Source organism: Ovis aries, chromosome 17, assembly GCF_016772045.2.
Source record: "Ovis aries strain OAR_USU_Benz2616 breed Rambouillet chromosome 17, ARS-UI_Ramb_v3.0, whole genome shotgun sequence".
In the NCBI taxonomy this organism is placed as follows: Eukaryota; Metazoa; Chordata; class Mammalia; order Artiodactyla; family Bovidae; genus Ovis; species Ovis aries.
Window position 1 is genome coordinate 8,390,505 of NC_056070.1, and position 15,886 is coordinate 8,406,390.

At 37.5% G+C, this 15,886-nt stretch overlaps 1 protein-coding gene across 1 annotated transcript in view; it reads left to right on the forward strand.

Annotated features, from left to right (window-relative positions):
- The window catches only part of IQCM (IQ motif containing M), a 594,059-nt gene that overhangs the window by 190,045 nt on the left and 388,128 nt on the right, over positions 1–15,886 (forward strand). The window contains exons 6-7 of the mRNA XM_060400977.1: positions 3,526–3,540; positions 9,352–9,370. Coding sequence (XP_060256960.1) covers positions 3,526–3,540; positions 9,352–9,370 — 34 coding nt within the window. The remainder of the gene's footprint in view (positions 1–3,525; positions 3,541–9,351; positions 9,371–15,886) is intronic.

The following is a 15,886-nucleotide window of genomic DNA, read 5'->3' on the forward strand; positions in this document are numbered from 1 at the left end:
GGTTGGATGGCATCACCGACTCCATGAACGTGAGTTTGAACAAGCTCCAGGAGTTGGTGATGGACAGGCAAGCCTGGCATGGTGCAGCACATGGGGTTGCAAAGATTCAGACAGATCTGAGCAACTGAACTGAACTGAATAAATGATTTTGGTATCAGTACCTACAACATTTACCAACTTCTTTTCCCTCTCAAAATTTCAGTTAGTTATGTTATTTATTGACTGTATCATCTAGGCTAGGATAAAAATCTTCTGTCACGTTCATTTTTCTTGAATATTTTGTAGACATTTTTCCACTATCTTTTACCTTGAAGCTTTGCTCCCTATAGGCATTATGTTCTTTTTGCCTGGCTATTCAGACCGTTCTTAATTTCTGGATTCTAATAATGTTTCTGAGATATGATTTGATCCTGATATGAAAGTATATCCTTCAATTTATAACATCCTAATTTTATTTTAATAATTGCTCCTGAAACTATGTCCTTAATATATTTTGTTCTATTATTTTGTTATTTTTTCTTCCTTTGCCTGTTTTCTATGTCTATCATTTTCTTTTATTCCATTAAAATTTTTTCTTTACTGTGTTGATTTTCATGTTGTGTACCTCTGTCAATCCTGTTTTTACTGTCCAATAGTCTTCATTTCTCTTTTTTAAAAAATTCAATTGAACAAACATAAAAGCATTCACCCATTTCTTCCACCCTCCATCCCCTGCCTCTGGTCACCATCAATCTGTTCTTTGTATGTATAAGCTTAGTATTTGTGTATATAAATTATATATATATATATATATATGTACACATATATTCCACATATAAGAGAGATCATACATTATTTATCATTCTCTGTCTGACTAATTTCACTTAGCGTAATGCCATTGAGGACATATGTCTTTATTTATACAAATGATTTTATATTTTTCTTCAGCTCAAGTGGTTATTTCTGTCATCTGACCATATCTTTGTTCAACTTGTGTGTTCCTTCAGGGGGTTATTTTAATAGAAACAATTACGCTTTTTTTGCCCTCCAGAGGCCATAGGTAATACGTTAGGTCAGAATGCTTACATTGTTTGTGGTACTAGTTTTCCTCCTTTTTGTCCCCCTAGAAATATTTTTCTTGTTGTAGTCATTGGTCATAGTTCTTTTTAGCACTTTCCCCATTTTATTAGTTTCTACAGTGTTTTCTGTATACTTTTTATACTAGTCCCTCCTGTTTTTAATTACTCACTTTGTGGTGAGTTGTTCCTAGACCAGCCACCTGTAGGAGGCTTGGAGCTTTATATATCTCAGTGGTCAGAGCAGAGTTCCACGTTAATGGGAATCACTTTTAATGACACAGGTCCCTGTTTGTACACAAGAGCTTCCCTAGTGGCTTAGATGGTAAAGAATCTGCTTCCAATGCAGGAGACCCAGATTCAATCCCTGGGTCAGGAAGATCCCCTGGAGAAATGGCTACACGCTCCAGTATTCTTGCCTGGAGAATCCATGGACAGAGGAGCCTGGTGGGCTACAGTCCGTGGAGTTGCCAAGAGTCGGACATGACTGAGTGACTAGCACTTTCTTTAGTTTTTACATCCCCCCCACCAATCATTTTATCTCCACTCTGAGGACCACTCATATTGCTGACTCTCTGTCCTTACCCCCTTAACAACAAGGGGGTTGAATCCTGAAAATATGCCTCATTTATGTGTTTCCTCAGTCAGCCTCATTTCTCGACTTCCGGAGACCTTGTAAAAATATAGTGCTTTTGTTGTTACAGAACCTCAGTTCTGATTTTCCAAAAGGATTTGTTCCTCAGGCAGTGGAGCTATTTTGGAGAGCTCTTCCCTGCATTGTCTGACATCTGCAACCATGGGCATCTCTAACTTTCCCTTCCTCCACTCTCATTTAACTTCAGTTTATATTTGGAAGCTCTTTCTTGTATATTGTGCATCTGAGTTGTGGATGATGTCTGATTTCACCTAAGGAGTTTACTTTTCTGATTTTTTTTTTAAATTTTTATGCTTATTTTTGGACTAGGTCTAAGATAAGGGGAAAAGTGTATATTTTTACTAAAATTTACAAATGAGAAGGCACATGATATTTTGAATAACTAAAGCAAATGCCAAGAAGCAAGCCTCCTTGAAGAATTCATAGTTCATACATTAATGTCTAACACAAATCTCTTATCATTACCTAATTTTTATGTTAAATGATAGTCATAATTTCTTCAAAAGTTACTGATAAGATGTAAAATTAAAAATAGCATTTTAATAAGGTGTATTAGTTTGTTAGGGCTGCCATAACAAATCACTCCTTACTGAGTAGTTTAAAACAACAGGAATTTATTCTCTCCCAGTTCTGGATGCTAGAAGTTCAAGCCTAAAGTGTAGGCAGGGCCATGCTCCCTCTGAAGCCTCTGGGGGTGGGGGCAACTCTTTCTTTCTTTCTGTTTCAGCTTATTATACTCCAGGCATTCTTTGGCTTGTGGTAGCGTGATCCGGTCGCTGCTTCTGACTTCACATAGCTCTCTTCTTCTGTGTCTGTGTTTTTGTCCTCTTCTTATAAGGACATGAGTCACACTGGATTTAAGAGCCCACTATGGGGTTTCCTAGCAGCTTAGACAGTAGAAAATCTGCCTGCAGTGCAGGAAACCCATGTTCGATCCCTGGGTCAGGAAGATCCCCTGGAGTAGGCAATGGCACCTCACTCCAATATTCTTGCCTTGGAGAATCCCATGGACCAACGAGCCTGGCGTGCTACAGTCAATGAGTTCATAAAGAGTCAGTCATGACTGAGTGATGGTGTTTTTTTTCTACTCCAGTATGCCAATTATATCTGCAGTGACCCTATTTCCAAAAAGGTGACATTTTGAGGTGTTGGAGTCTAGGACTTTAACATATTTTTGGCAGACACAATTTAATTCGTAACATAACTGTAGTATCTTTTGGTAGAGAATGGATTAGCTAATTATCCTAACTCACTGTTTTTTTTAATAGATAAGTAATATTTTTGTGAAGCAACTCTAAAGCATTCCTAAAAAAACACAGTGTGATTTTTATAGCAGCTATATTGAGCCATTGAGACATATTGATTTCCTTATTTTAGTATTATGTTTAGTCCTGTATCTTTGTTAAACTGGGAAAAAGATGTTTGGAGACCTGCCAATGATTATTATATCAGGAAATAGAAGTATGGGCCAGTGCTACTTAGCTATCTACTTATAGACAGATAAATACCTTTGAGACTGTAAAAAACTGTTATCATATAGCCAAGGAAATGTGGACATTGAAATAGTATCTTGTTTTAGTTTTTGAGTAACAAAAATTTGTTAAATTCTGACTTTAATAATGTGATGATTCTACTGAGGTATTTATTTCAGTTAGTGGAGAGAAACGTGGTTTGGATAAGTCATCCATTTTGAAATTTAAAAAAAAATAAAAATAAATTGCTTTAAAACTTATCTTAAAATTCAGTGAAGCACTAAAAAGACAATGGAGAACTCCACCAGTCAATTGTTGATTGATCACCTATAACCAAAGTAAGAAGCAGGGTGTTAAAGTGGGAAACTTGTTTATGCCCTGAAGGCGTTGTGATACTGCACACTTGGGAAAAGCAAGTTTGCAGGTAAGGAGGACAGAGTTAAGGTTTATGGCCTGTCCACATTGGAGACTTTTATTAAAGAGCCTCCCAGCATTAAGCCCTGGTAAGAACAATCTAGGATGTATCCCACTTCTTTTCCAACAAATGCAGAAAGTTTTTAAAAATGCGAAAAAGAAACAAATTCCCTGAGGAGTTATGGTCACTTTCAGTGTCTTACATGGATTGGCACCTTGTGTATACATAGCCTAGCTTAGCAAGGAGCCTCAAATTAGAACTTAGTTTAGGATGATTTCCAACTGGTAATGCCCCCAGGCTGCAGACAGAAGTGTACCTCCTCCTGAATGAAAGGAGCTTAAATTAATTTTTAGGGGCGTTGAGAGTCAAGAGGTTCATATTATCTAAGCACATAAAGAAACAATACAAAAGGTACAAAACCAGCTGAAAAAACAGATAGTAGTAACAGGCTCATTCAGATTTATGTGCTGGAATGATCAGATTCAAATTTAGAACCATTATACTTAGTATGCTTAAAGAAATAAGATGAAAATAATTGTAGAGAATAGGGAATTACAAAAAGTGGCATACATTTGAAATTAAGACAACAGAACTTCTAGAAAATAAAGACGTTTTGACTATATCGGCATGCTTGGTAACATACTGGATACAGAAGAAGAAATAACCAGTGAAATGATAGGTAAGGTTAGAAGAAATTATCCAGTATTCAACACAGAAAGACAAGTAGCAAAATACTTGAAGCGAAGGCAAGAATGATACTAGGAAAATACTGTGAAGACATCTAACAGCCATATGATCCATCCAGAGGGAGAATGTCCCATCTAAGGTAAGTGGCAGAGGGAAAACGTAAAGAGAGTTTTTGTTTGTTTGTTTGGCTGGGCTGCACAGCCTGCAGCACCCAGGTTCCTAGTTCCCTGACCAGGGATTGAACCCGTGTCCTTGTTGTAGAAGCAGAGTCCCAAACACTGTACCACTAGATAAGCCCTAAAGAGTGTTTGTTAAGTATGTACTTTTTCTTATCTAGAATAACTGACATTATTATGTGACTTTTAAACTGGTAGATGATTAAAAATAGCATTAAGTATAGTATGTGACACAAATGAGGGCAAGAAGAGCAAGGAAAGGAGCACTTGGTAAAATAGAAAATGACAATGAGAAGGTAAATACAAGTAAAAACTTACTATTGCTTATATTCACTTATAATTGCTATCACATACACTGAGCAAAAATGAACAAAATACTCCAGGTAAAAGTCAAAGAATTTTACGGTATAAGGGGAAGATATTAACTATGTAATGTATTTGAGACACATTTAAAATATAGAATATAAAAAGTTAAAGGTTTTTCAGCTTTCTTGACTTGTGTTTACATAGTATGTATATATATTTCTACTTTTTATCAGTGTGTGTGTGCTAAGTCACTTCAGTCGTGTCTGACTTTTTGTGACCCTATGGACTGTAAGTCCGCCAGGTTCCTCTGTCTGTGGGATTCTTCAGGCAAGAATACTGGAGTGGGTTGCCATTCCTTCCTCTAGGGTATCTTCCTGACCCAAAGATCGGACCCATATCTCTTCTGCCCCCTCCATTGGCAGGCAGGTTCTTTACCATTAGCACCCTCTGGGAAGCCCTCTTTTATCAATACTAAGACTATAAAATGTGATTTGTTGTTTTTCAGTTGCTAAGTCATGTCCGACTCTTTGTGACCCCATGGACTGTAGCACGCTAGACTCCTCTGTCCTCCACTGTCTCTCAGAGTTTGCTCAAATTCATGTTCATTGAGTTGGTGATGCTATGTAACCATTCTCTGCCTCCCCTTTTCATTTTGCCATCAGTCTTTCCCAGCATCAGGGTCTTTTCCAATGAGTCAGCTCTTTTCATCAAGTGGACCAAGTATTGGAGCTTTAGCATTAGTCCTTCCAAGAATATTCAGGTTTGATTTCTTTTAAGATTGACTAGTTTGATCTCCTTGATGTCCAAGGGACTGTCAGCACCACAATTCAGAAACACAATCTCTCAGCACCACAATTCAAAAACATCAATTCTTCAGTGCTCAGCTTTCTTTATGCTCCAACTCTCACATCTGTACATTACATGACTACTGGAAAAATTATGGTTTTGACTATACGGATTTTGTCAGCCAAGTCATGTCTCTGCTTTTTAATTTGCTGTCTAGTTTAGTCATGGCTTTCCTTCCAAGGAGCAAGCGTCTTTTAATTTCATGGCTGCAGTTACTGTCCGCAGTGATTTTGGAGCCCAAGAAAATAAAATCTGTCACTGTTTCCACTTTTCCCCTTCTATTTGCCATGAAGTGATAGTGTCATATGCCATGGTCTTAGTCTTTTGAATGTTGAGTTTCAAGCCAGGTTTTTCCCTCTCCTCTTTCACCCTCATCAAGAGGCTGTTTAGTTCCTCTTCACTTTCTGCCATTAGAGTGGTATCATCTGCATATCTGAGGTTGTCGCTATTTCTCCTGGCAGTCTTGATTCCAGTTTGTAACTCATCCAGCCAAGCATTTCCCATTGTGTACTCTGCATATACGTTAAATAGGCAGGGTGATAAAATGCAACCTAGTCATACTCCTTTCCTAGTTTTAAACCAGTCAGTTGTTCCATGTCCAGTTATAACTGTTGCCTCTTAAACCACATATGGGTTTCTTAGGAGACAAAGTAGTCTGGTACTCCTGTCTAGTCAAGGCTATGGTTTTTCCAGTGGTCATGTATGGATGTGAGAGTTGGACTGTGAAGAAGGCTGAGCGCCAAAGAAGTGATGCTTTTGAACTGTGGTGTTGGAGAAGACTCTTGAGAGTCCCTGGGACTGCAAGGAGATCCAACTAGTCCATTCTGAAGGAGATCAGTCCTGGGATTTCTTTGGAAGGAATGATGCTAAAGCTGAAACTCCAGTACTTTGGCCACCTCATACAAAAAGTTGACTCATTGGAAAAGACTCTGATGCTGGGAGGGATTGGGGGCAGGAGGAGAAGGGGACAACCGAGGATGAGATGGCTGGATGGCATCACTGACTCGACAGACGTGAGTCTGAGTGACCTCCAGGAGTTGATGATGGACAGGGAGGCCTGGCGTGCTGCAGTTCATGGGGTCACAAAGAGTCAGACATGACTGAGCGACTGAACTGAACTCTCATCTTCTAAAGAATTTTCCATGGTTTGTGCTGATCCACACAGTCAAAGGCTTTAACATAGTCAATGAAGCAGTAGATGTTTTTATGGAATTTCTTTTCTTTGCCCAAGATCCAACAAATGTTGGCAATTTGGTTCCTCTACCTTTTCTAAATCGAGCTTGTACATCTGGAAGTTCTCAGTTCACAGACTGCTAAAGCCTAGCTTGAAGGATTTTGAACATAACCTTGCTAGCATGTGAAATGAACAAAATTGTATGAAGTTTGGACATTCTTTGGCATTGCCTTTCTTTGGGATTGGAATGAAAACTGACATTTTCTAGTCCTGTGGCCACTGCTGAGTTTTCCAAATTTGCTGACTTATTGAAGGAGCACTTTAACAACATTGTGTTTTAGGATTTGAAATAGCTCAGCTGGAATTCTATCACCTCCATTACCTTTGTTCATAGTGATGCTTCAGAACACTCCAGGATGTTTGGCTTTATGTGAGATACACCATTGTGGTTATCCATGTCACTAAGATCTTTTTTGTTAAATATAGTTCTTTTGTATATTCTTGCCACCTCTTCTTAATCTCTTCTGTTACGTCCTTACGTTTTCTATCCTTTATCGTGCCCATCCTTGCAGGAAATATTCCCTTGATATCTTCAAGTTTTTTGAAGAGGTCTCTAGTCTTTCCCATTGTATTGTTTTCCTTTATTTCATTGCATTGTTCATTTAAGATCTTATCTCTCCTTGATATTCTCTGGAACTCTGCATTCAGTTGGGTATATCTTTCCCCTTTTCCCTTGCCTGTCACTTCTCTTCTTTCCTCAGCAATTTGTAAAGCCTCCTCAGACAACCACTTTGCCTTCTTGCATTTCTTTTACTTTGAAATGGTTTTGTTACTGCCTCCTGTACAGTGTTATGAACTTCCATCTATAGTTCTTCAAGCGCTCTGTCTACCAGATCTAATCTCTTGAATTTATTTGTCACCTCTACTAGATAGTCACAAGGGATTTGATTTAGGTCATACCTGAATGGCCTAGTGATTTTCCGTACTTTCCTCAAGTTAAACCAGAATTTTGTAATAAGGAGTTCATGATCTGAGCCACAGTCAGCTCCGGGTCTTGTGTTTTCTGACTGTATAGAGCTTTTCCATCTTTGAATACAAAGAACTTAATCTGAGTTTAGTATTGACTATCTGGTTATGTCCACATAGACAGTCATATCTTGGGTTGTTAGAAAAGGATGTTTGCTTCTACCCGCATGTTCTGTTGACAAAATTCTCTTAGCCTTTGCTGTGCTTCATTTTGTATTCCAAGGCCAAACTTTCCTATTTTTCCAGGTATCTCTTCACTTCCTACTTTTGCATTCCAGTCGTCTATGATGAAAAGGACATCTTGTTTTGATGTTCCTTCTAAAAGGTATGTAGGTCTTAATAGAACTGGTCAACTTTAGCTTGCTCGGCATTAGTAGTTGGGGCATAGACTTGGATTACTGTTTAGCTGAATGATTTGCCTTGGAAATGGTCATTCTGACATTTATAAGGTTTTACCTGGCTTTTGTTGACTATGAGGGCTACTCCATTTCTTCTAATGGCTTCTTGCCCACAGTAGCAGATATAATGGTCATCTGAATTAAAATGGCCCATTCCTATCCATTTTAGTTTATTGATTTGTAAGATGTTGATGTTCAGTCTTGCCATATCCTGCTTCAGTTCAGTTCACTTCAGTTCAGTCACTCAGTCGTGTCTGACTCCTTGCAACCCTATGAATCACAGTGGAAACAGTGTCAGACTTTATTTTTTTGGGCTCTAAAATCACTGCAGATGGTGATTGCAGCCATGAAATTAAAAGACGCTTACTCCTTGGAAGAAAAGTTATGATCAACCTAGATAGCATACTCAAAAGCAGAGACATTACTTTGCCGACTAAGGTCCATCTAGTCAAGGCTATGGTTTTTCCTGTGGTCACGTATGGATGTGAGAGTTGGACTGTGAAGAAGGCTGAGTGCTGAAGAATTGATGCTTTTGAACTGTGGTGTTGGAGAAGACTCTTGAGAGTCCCTTGGACTGCAAGGAGATCTAACCAGTCCATTCTGAAGGAGATCAGCCTTAGGATTTCTTTGGAAGGAATGATGCTAAAGCTGAAACTCCAGTACTTTGATCACCTCATTCGAAGAGTTGACTCATTGGAAAAGACTCTGATGCTGGGAGGGATTGGGGGCGGAAGAAGAAGGGGACAACAGAGGATGAGATGGCTGGATGGCATCACTGACTCGATGGACTTGAGTCTGAGTGAACTCCGGGAGTTGGTGATGGACAGGGAGGGCTGGCGTGCTGCAATTCATGGGGTTGCAGAGAGTCGGACACGACTGAGTGACTGAACTGAACTGAACTGAACTGATGCAGTATTGTTCTTTAGACTTTACTTTCACCACCAGACACATCTGCAAATGAGCATCATTTCTGCTTTGGCCCAGCTGTTTCATTCTTTCTGGAACTGTTAGTGATTGCCCACCACTCTTCCCCAGTAGCATATTGGAAACCTTCTGACCTGCGGAGCTCATCTTCTGGTGTCATATCTTTTTGCCTTTTCATGCTGTTCATTGGGTTCTCGTGGCAAGAATACTGAAGTAGTTTGACATTTCCTTCTCCAGTGGACCACAGTTTGTCAGAACTCTTCACTATGACCTGTTCGACTTGAGTGCCCTGCACGGCATGGCTCCTAGTTTCCCTGAGTTGTACAAGTCTCTTTGCCAGACAAGAATACTCCTTGTGCAGAGATTGAATATGTGATGTCTTTAATGTCTACCTGCATTGGCAGGCGGGTTGTTTACCACTAGTGCACCTGGAAAGCCCTTGTAATTATAAAAGAAAATCAAAAGAAAAAGCAAGACCTTATCTATAGGCTACTAATTCCTATTAAACAATGTCTTCGAACATATGCCCCTTTAGAGCAGGTACTGTTATGTGCGAATTCTGCTAGGTAACTGACACATTTATTATTCCTAATTAAGACAAATACTTGATATGTTTTCTCTAATACATATGGCAAAGGATGATACAGATTTTATGGACCAAAAAACATGTTTGTATCCTTTCATACATTTTTGAGTCTATCCTAAGTCTGAGGAATACTATTTATTGTTGTGTCCTAACTCACAGGGAAACCAAAGTCAGTCATTCTTCAAATTTAATATCCTGGAACAATATTCTAGTGTTCTAAAATGTACTTTAAACCAATGAGAATCTCTGTTGTATTAATATTTGGATGACTGAATTTTGAAGGAGTTCCAAATTTTCCTGTGCAGTCCATGAGATGGGTTTATAGTTGAGACAGATGAAGGCAATAACTGTTGAGATCACAGAACATCCCTTCTTTGCTAAAGGGAGAAAAGGATACTTTTTGTCATTCCTAACTATGCAAAAGGTAAAATGTTTCATTGCTTTTAAGTTGGAACTAATTTATAGCAAGTATTCAAAGATTCCTTTCAATTACACACCGATGGGTATGAAAATGAATTTCCTATTTTATGGCCCTTCATTTTTATCAGTTTGTGCTAAGCTGTGTCCACTGGGAAATATAGTGTATATAAGGGATGTGCCTTTGAAGCATTTCATGCAGATGTATCTTTTAAACATGAGGTATTGAACCTATGCTTACAAAATACACTACAATTCTATTGCTTAAAAACAAATAAAAGCCAAGGTGGTTCGACTTGAAGGTTTACTAGGAGGAAAATCCCATGGATGGAGGAGCTTTGTAGATTGCAGTCCATGAGGTCGCTAAGAGTCGGACATGACTGAGCGACTTCACTTTCACTTTTCACTTTCATGAATTGGAGAAGGAAATGGCAACCCACTCCAGTGCTCTTGCCTGGAGAATCTCAGGGGCAGGGGAGCCTGGTGGGCTGCCATCTATGGGGTCACACAGAGTCGGACATGACTGAAGTGACTTAGCAGCAGCAGCAGTTCTTCAAAGTACCATTTATTAAATGTCAGAGTAATTACTTGTACCATCAAGACCCATAAAATAAATATTTGTGAGAGTGTTTTCTCAAAGTATTTTTTTCTCTTATTTTCTGTTTGGGATATTTCTTCTTGAATATATGTACTGTAAACTAAACTTTGTCCATAAACAACCAAAATCCTAATGTTGGTTCATTTCCTTATAATGACTGTGAATTTTTAGAATACAAAAAGCAAAATCTTATTCTTTTAAAGTTTCCCCTTCCCCTGCTTTAAAACGCAATTCTCCAGCTAGATTTATGATATCTTTTTATACCTAAAATAGTCTTCTCTGGCATAAGTTTTGAAAATTGGAATTAATAATTTATGACCAAAGTAAATTACATGTTTGTCATTATGTATTTTGCAAGCTTATCTGACTTAAAGAATATTAATACAGGGAATAAGGAAAGCGTGGGAATAAAGTAAATTGAATTTTAGAAACTCTTTTTTCTGGGTTTCTAATTTTTGGCTTAAATTTCTCTGGGGCAAAATTTAGTTTGGAAATGTATTGAAAAAATATTTAAATAACTGATGCGTTCTCTCTTATTGTATTTTAAAAAGGATTTAATTCATTAATTTACAAGAAAGGAAAACACACTTTTAGAAAGAATTCTTGTTTTTCATGATCTTAATTGCCACAATTTCATCTAATTGTATGTGAATAAAAATGTTTTTCTGCAATTAATCTGTAGAACATGAATTTTTGAAATAATATTGGCAATTTTTTTCATTTTTTAGTGTTTCTGAAATAATACATAATTAAAAACAGATTTTCTGTATGATCCTAATACCGTGGGTCTTTTAAAAATGATTTTCATTCAGTTCAGTTCAGTTAAATCGCTCAGTTGTGTCCGACTCTTTGCCACTCCATGAATCGAGCACACCAGGCCTCCCTTCCATCACCAACTCCTGTAGTTCACTCAGACTCACGTCCATTGAGTCAGTGATGCCATACAGCCATCTCATCCTCTGTCGTCCCCTTCTCCTCCTGCCCCCAGTCCCTCCCAGTGTCAGAATCTTTTCCAGTGAGTCAACTCTTTGCATGAGGTGGCCAAAGTACTGGAGTTTCAGCTTTAGCATCATTCCTTCCAAAGAAATCCCAGGGTTGATCTCCTTCAGAATGGACTGGTTGGATCTCCTTGCAGTCCAAGAGACTCTCAAAAGTCTTCTCCAACACCGCAGTTCAAAAGCATCAATTCTTTGGCGCTCAGCTTTCTTCACAGTCCAACTCTCACATCCATACGTGACCACTGGAAAACCATAGCCTTGACTAGACAGACATTTGTTGGCAAAGTAATGTCTCTGCTTTTGAATATTCTGTCTAGGTTAGTCATAATTTTTCTTCCAAGGAGTAAGCGTCTTTTAATTTCATGGCTGCAATCACCATCTGCAATGATTTTGGAGCCCAAAATAATAAAGTCTGACATTGTTTCCACTGTTTCCCCATCTATTTGCCATGAAGTGATGGGACCAGATGCCATGATCTTCATTTTTTTTTTAATTTTTATTTTTACTTTATTTTGCTTTACAATACTCTATTGGTTTTGCCATACATTGACATGAATCAACCACGGGTGTACATGAGTTCCCAATCCTGAACCCATCTCCCACCTCCCACCCCATATCATCTCTCTGGATCATACCTGTGCACCAGCCCCAAGCTTCCTGTATCCTGTATCAAACCTAGACTGCCAATTCGTTTCTTACATGATAGTATACATGTTTCAATGCCATTCTCCCAAATCATCCCACCTCTCCTGCTCCCACAGAGTCCAAAAGTCTGTTCTAAACATCTCTGTCTCTTTTGCTGTCTCACCTATAGGGTTATCATTACCATCTTTCTAAATTCCATATATATGTGTTAGTATACTGTATTGGTGTTTTTCTTTCTGGCTTACTTCACTCTGTATAATAGGCTCCAGCTTCATCCACCTCATTAGAACTGATTCAAGTGTATTCTTTTTGATGGCTGAGTAATACTCCATTGTGTATATGTACCACAGCTTTCTTATCCATTCATCTGCTGATGGACGTCTAGGTTGTTTCCATGTCCTGGCTATTATAAACAGTGCTGCGATGAACATTGGGGTACACGTGTCTCTTTCAATTCTGGTTTCCTCCATGTGTATGCCCAGCAGTGGGATTGCTGGGTCATAAGGCAGGTCTATTTGCAGTGTTTCATTTTCTGAATGTTGAGCTTTAAGCCAACTTTTTCACTCTCCACTTTCACTTTCATCAAGAGGCTTTTAGTTCCTCTTCACTTTCTGCCATAAGGGTGGTGTCATCTGCATATCTGAGGTTATTGATATTTCTCCTGGCAATCTTGATTCCAGCTTGTGCTTCTTCGAGCCCAGCATTTCTCATGATGTACTCTGCATAGAAGTTAAATAAGCAGGGTGACAATATACAGCCTTGACGTACTCCTTTTCCTATTTGGAACTAGTCTGTTGTTCCATGTCCAGTTCTGACTGTTACTTCCTGACCTGCATATAGGTTTCTCAAGAGGCAGGTCAGGTGGTCTGTATTCCCATCTCTTTCAGAATTTTCCACAGTTTATTGTGATCCACACAGTCAAAGGCTTTGGCATAGTCAATAAAGCATAAATAGATGTTTTTCTGGAACTCTCTTGCTTTTTCCATGATTCAGCAGATGTTGGCAATTTGATCTCTGGTTCCTCTGCCTTTTCTAAAACCAGCTTGGACATCTGGAAGTTCACGGTTTACATATTGCTGAAGCCTGGCTTGGAGAATTTTGAGCATTACTTTACTAGCGTGTGAGATGAGTGCAATTGTGCAGTAGTTTGAGCATTCATTGTCTTTCTTTGGGATTTTCATTAGAATTAGTAAATTATTGTAGAGGAAAATAATAAGCAAAATGGCTAAGTAAAATCATAGTTGTTTTATATTATTCTTCATAGTTATAATTCTTTTTCTTTTTGTATTGTTTTGCCAGTTAGGTTCTTAATAATCAATGAAAATGATAGCACATATTTTCTGAAGGATACATGAAAGATGATATTGATCTGTTAAAAAAACTTTTCCCATATTCTTAGCTCTATTAAAAACTGCTTTTGTATTCCAAGATTGGCCTTAAATGAAAAAAAAAAATTTGGATAGAATGGATAATTTACTTAGGAAAAGTGAGGATCTTAACTAGGACAAAAGCTTTAAATGGAGATGTATGGAGTTGGAAAATGTGGTTAGAATTTAAGAAATCAAAGAAGAAAATAGTTAAACAAATAGGCCTTTCAAGTATGATAAAGAAGAAGAGTAAAAGAAGAAAAAAATGTAGTTTTATCTTACTTATATTGAGCAAGGGAAATCCCTGCTTATCTATTTCTCTTGGTGGATATAAAAATCAGATGAGATTGTTTATGTAGAAGTTAGCTATAAATTATGAAGTACTGGACTTTGGTGACTATTTTTAGAATGGAATATTAATACTTGAATCAATAGATAATATTATAAAAGATCTAATGTTAAAGAGGCCTTATACTAATAAGTTTAAAATATCCACAGAAATTCTGATTCCCCTCAACAGAAAATCACCTTAGTGCCACATTTATAAAATTGTTCTTAAATTTAATTCATTTGTCAGTGAGAAAAACAGGAGCTTAGTCCAAGGAAAATACTTGGCTGTTTAGATTTTGAAATGCTCTAATTTGTTTCATGAATTATTTATTCTCAAAATGAACTTAAAATTTAAAAATACCTTTAAGATGCATGGAGACTTGGTGGCTCAGATGGTAAAGAATCTGCAATGCGGGCCTCCTGGGTTCCATCCCTGGGTTAGGAAGATTCCCCTGAAGAGAAGGGAATGGCAACCCACTCCAGTATGCTTGCTAGGAGAATTCCATGGACAGAGAAGCCTGTGGGCTAGTTGCATTAATATCTTGATGCAGAACTGATGGATCACAAAATAGATGTATGTTTAGCTAAGAAACAAGATAATTTTCTAAAGTCGTGGTACCATTTTGCGTTGCCATTGGCCTCCCAGTTGCTCCACTTTCTCCAACATTTGTTTTTGTCCGTCTCTTTCATTTTAGTCATTTCAGCGGGACTAGCTCATTGGGGCTTCAATCTGCATTCCTCTGCCTGATGACTAATGGTGCTGAGCGCTTTGTCATGTGCACGTTTTACATGCATAGATCTCCTTTTGTGAAGCAGCTTGTCTTTTAAAAATAGAGTGATTTGTCTTTTTATTGTTGAACTGCAAGAATCTATATGTATTCTGGGATTTACGTCCTTTGTCATGAGTTATGAATATTTACTCACAGTATGTAGTTTTCTTTTTTCTCCCCTCATTTTCTTATGAGCAGAAGATTTTATTTTTGATGAAGTCCAAGTTTTTTCATTGTTTTCCCTTTGTGACTTGTGCTTTCTGTCTCTTCTTTAAAAATCGTTGTTGATCCCAAGATTGTGAAGATCTTCTATATTTTTTTTCTAGCAGCTTTGTTGTTTAACTTTTATGTTTTACCCTAGGACCCATTTCAAATTAAATTTTGTGTGTAGTTTATGGTAGTATCATTTATTGAAGAGATTTCTTTTTCCATTGAATTGCTTTGGTACTTTTGTCAAAAACTGATTTTATTTGTGTCCATCTATTTTGGGACTCTGTTCTGTTTCATTCCCTCATTACCTTATTCTTACAGCTTTATTGTAAATTTTAAGTGGTGTATACCCTCCCATTTTTTCTCTTCAAGATTGTTTCTACTGTTCTTATTACTTTTCTTTTCCAAAGTAAATTTTAAGTTATATTTTCAATTTACAGAAGAAAAGATGGCTGTGACTATAATTGACATTGCTTTCAATCTAGAAATCAATTGTGGGATTTAGAACAACAATCTTAATGTTATATCTTCAATCCCTGAACATAGTGTATTACTTCATTTATTTAAATCTTTCATATCTCGTCAATATTTTCTTTTTATAAAATACACATTTTATATTTACCTGCTATTTGTTAAATTTATCCTTAATGCTTTGATTTTTGATGCTTTTGCAAATGATGTCAATTTTTAACTCCTTTTTCTAGTTGTTTATGATACTCTATAGAATACAGTTGATATTTTTATTGACTTTGTACTTTGCAAAAGTACTAATTTTTGTTACGAGTTCTACTAGTTTTATTTCTGATTCATTAGAATTTACTACCTACGCAG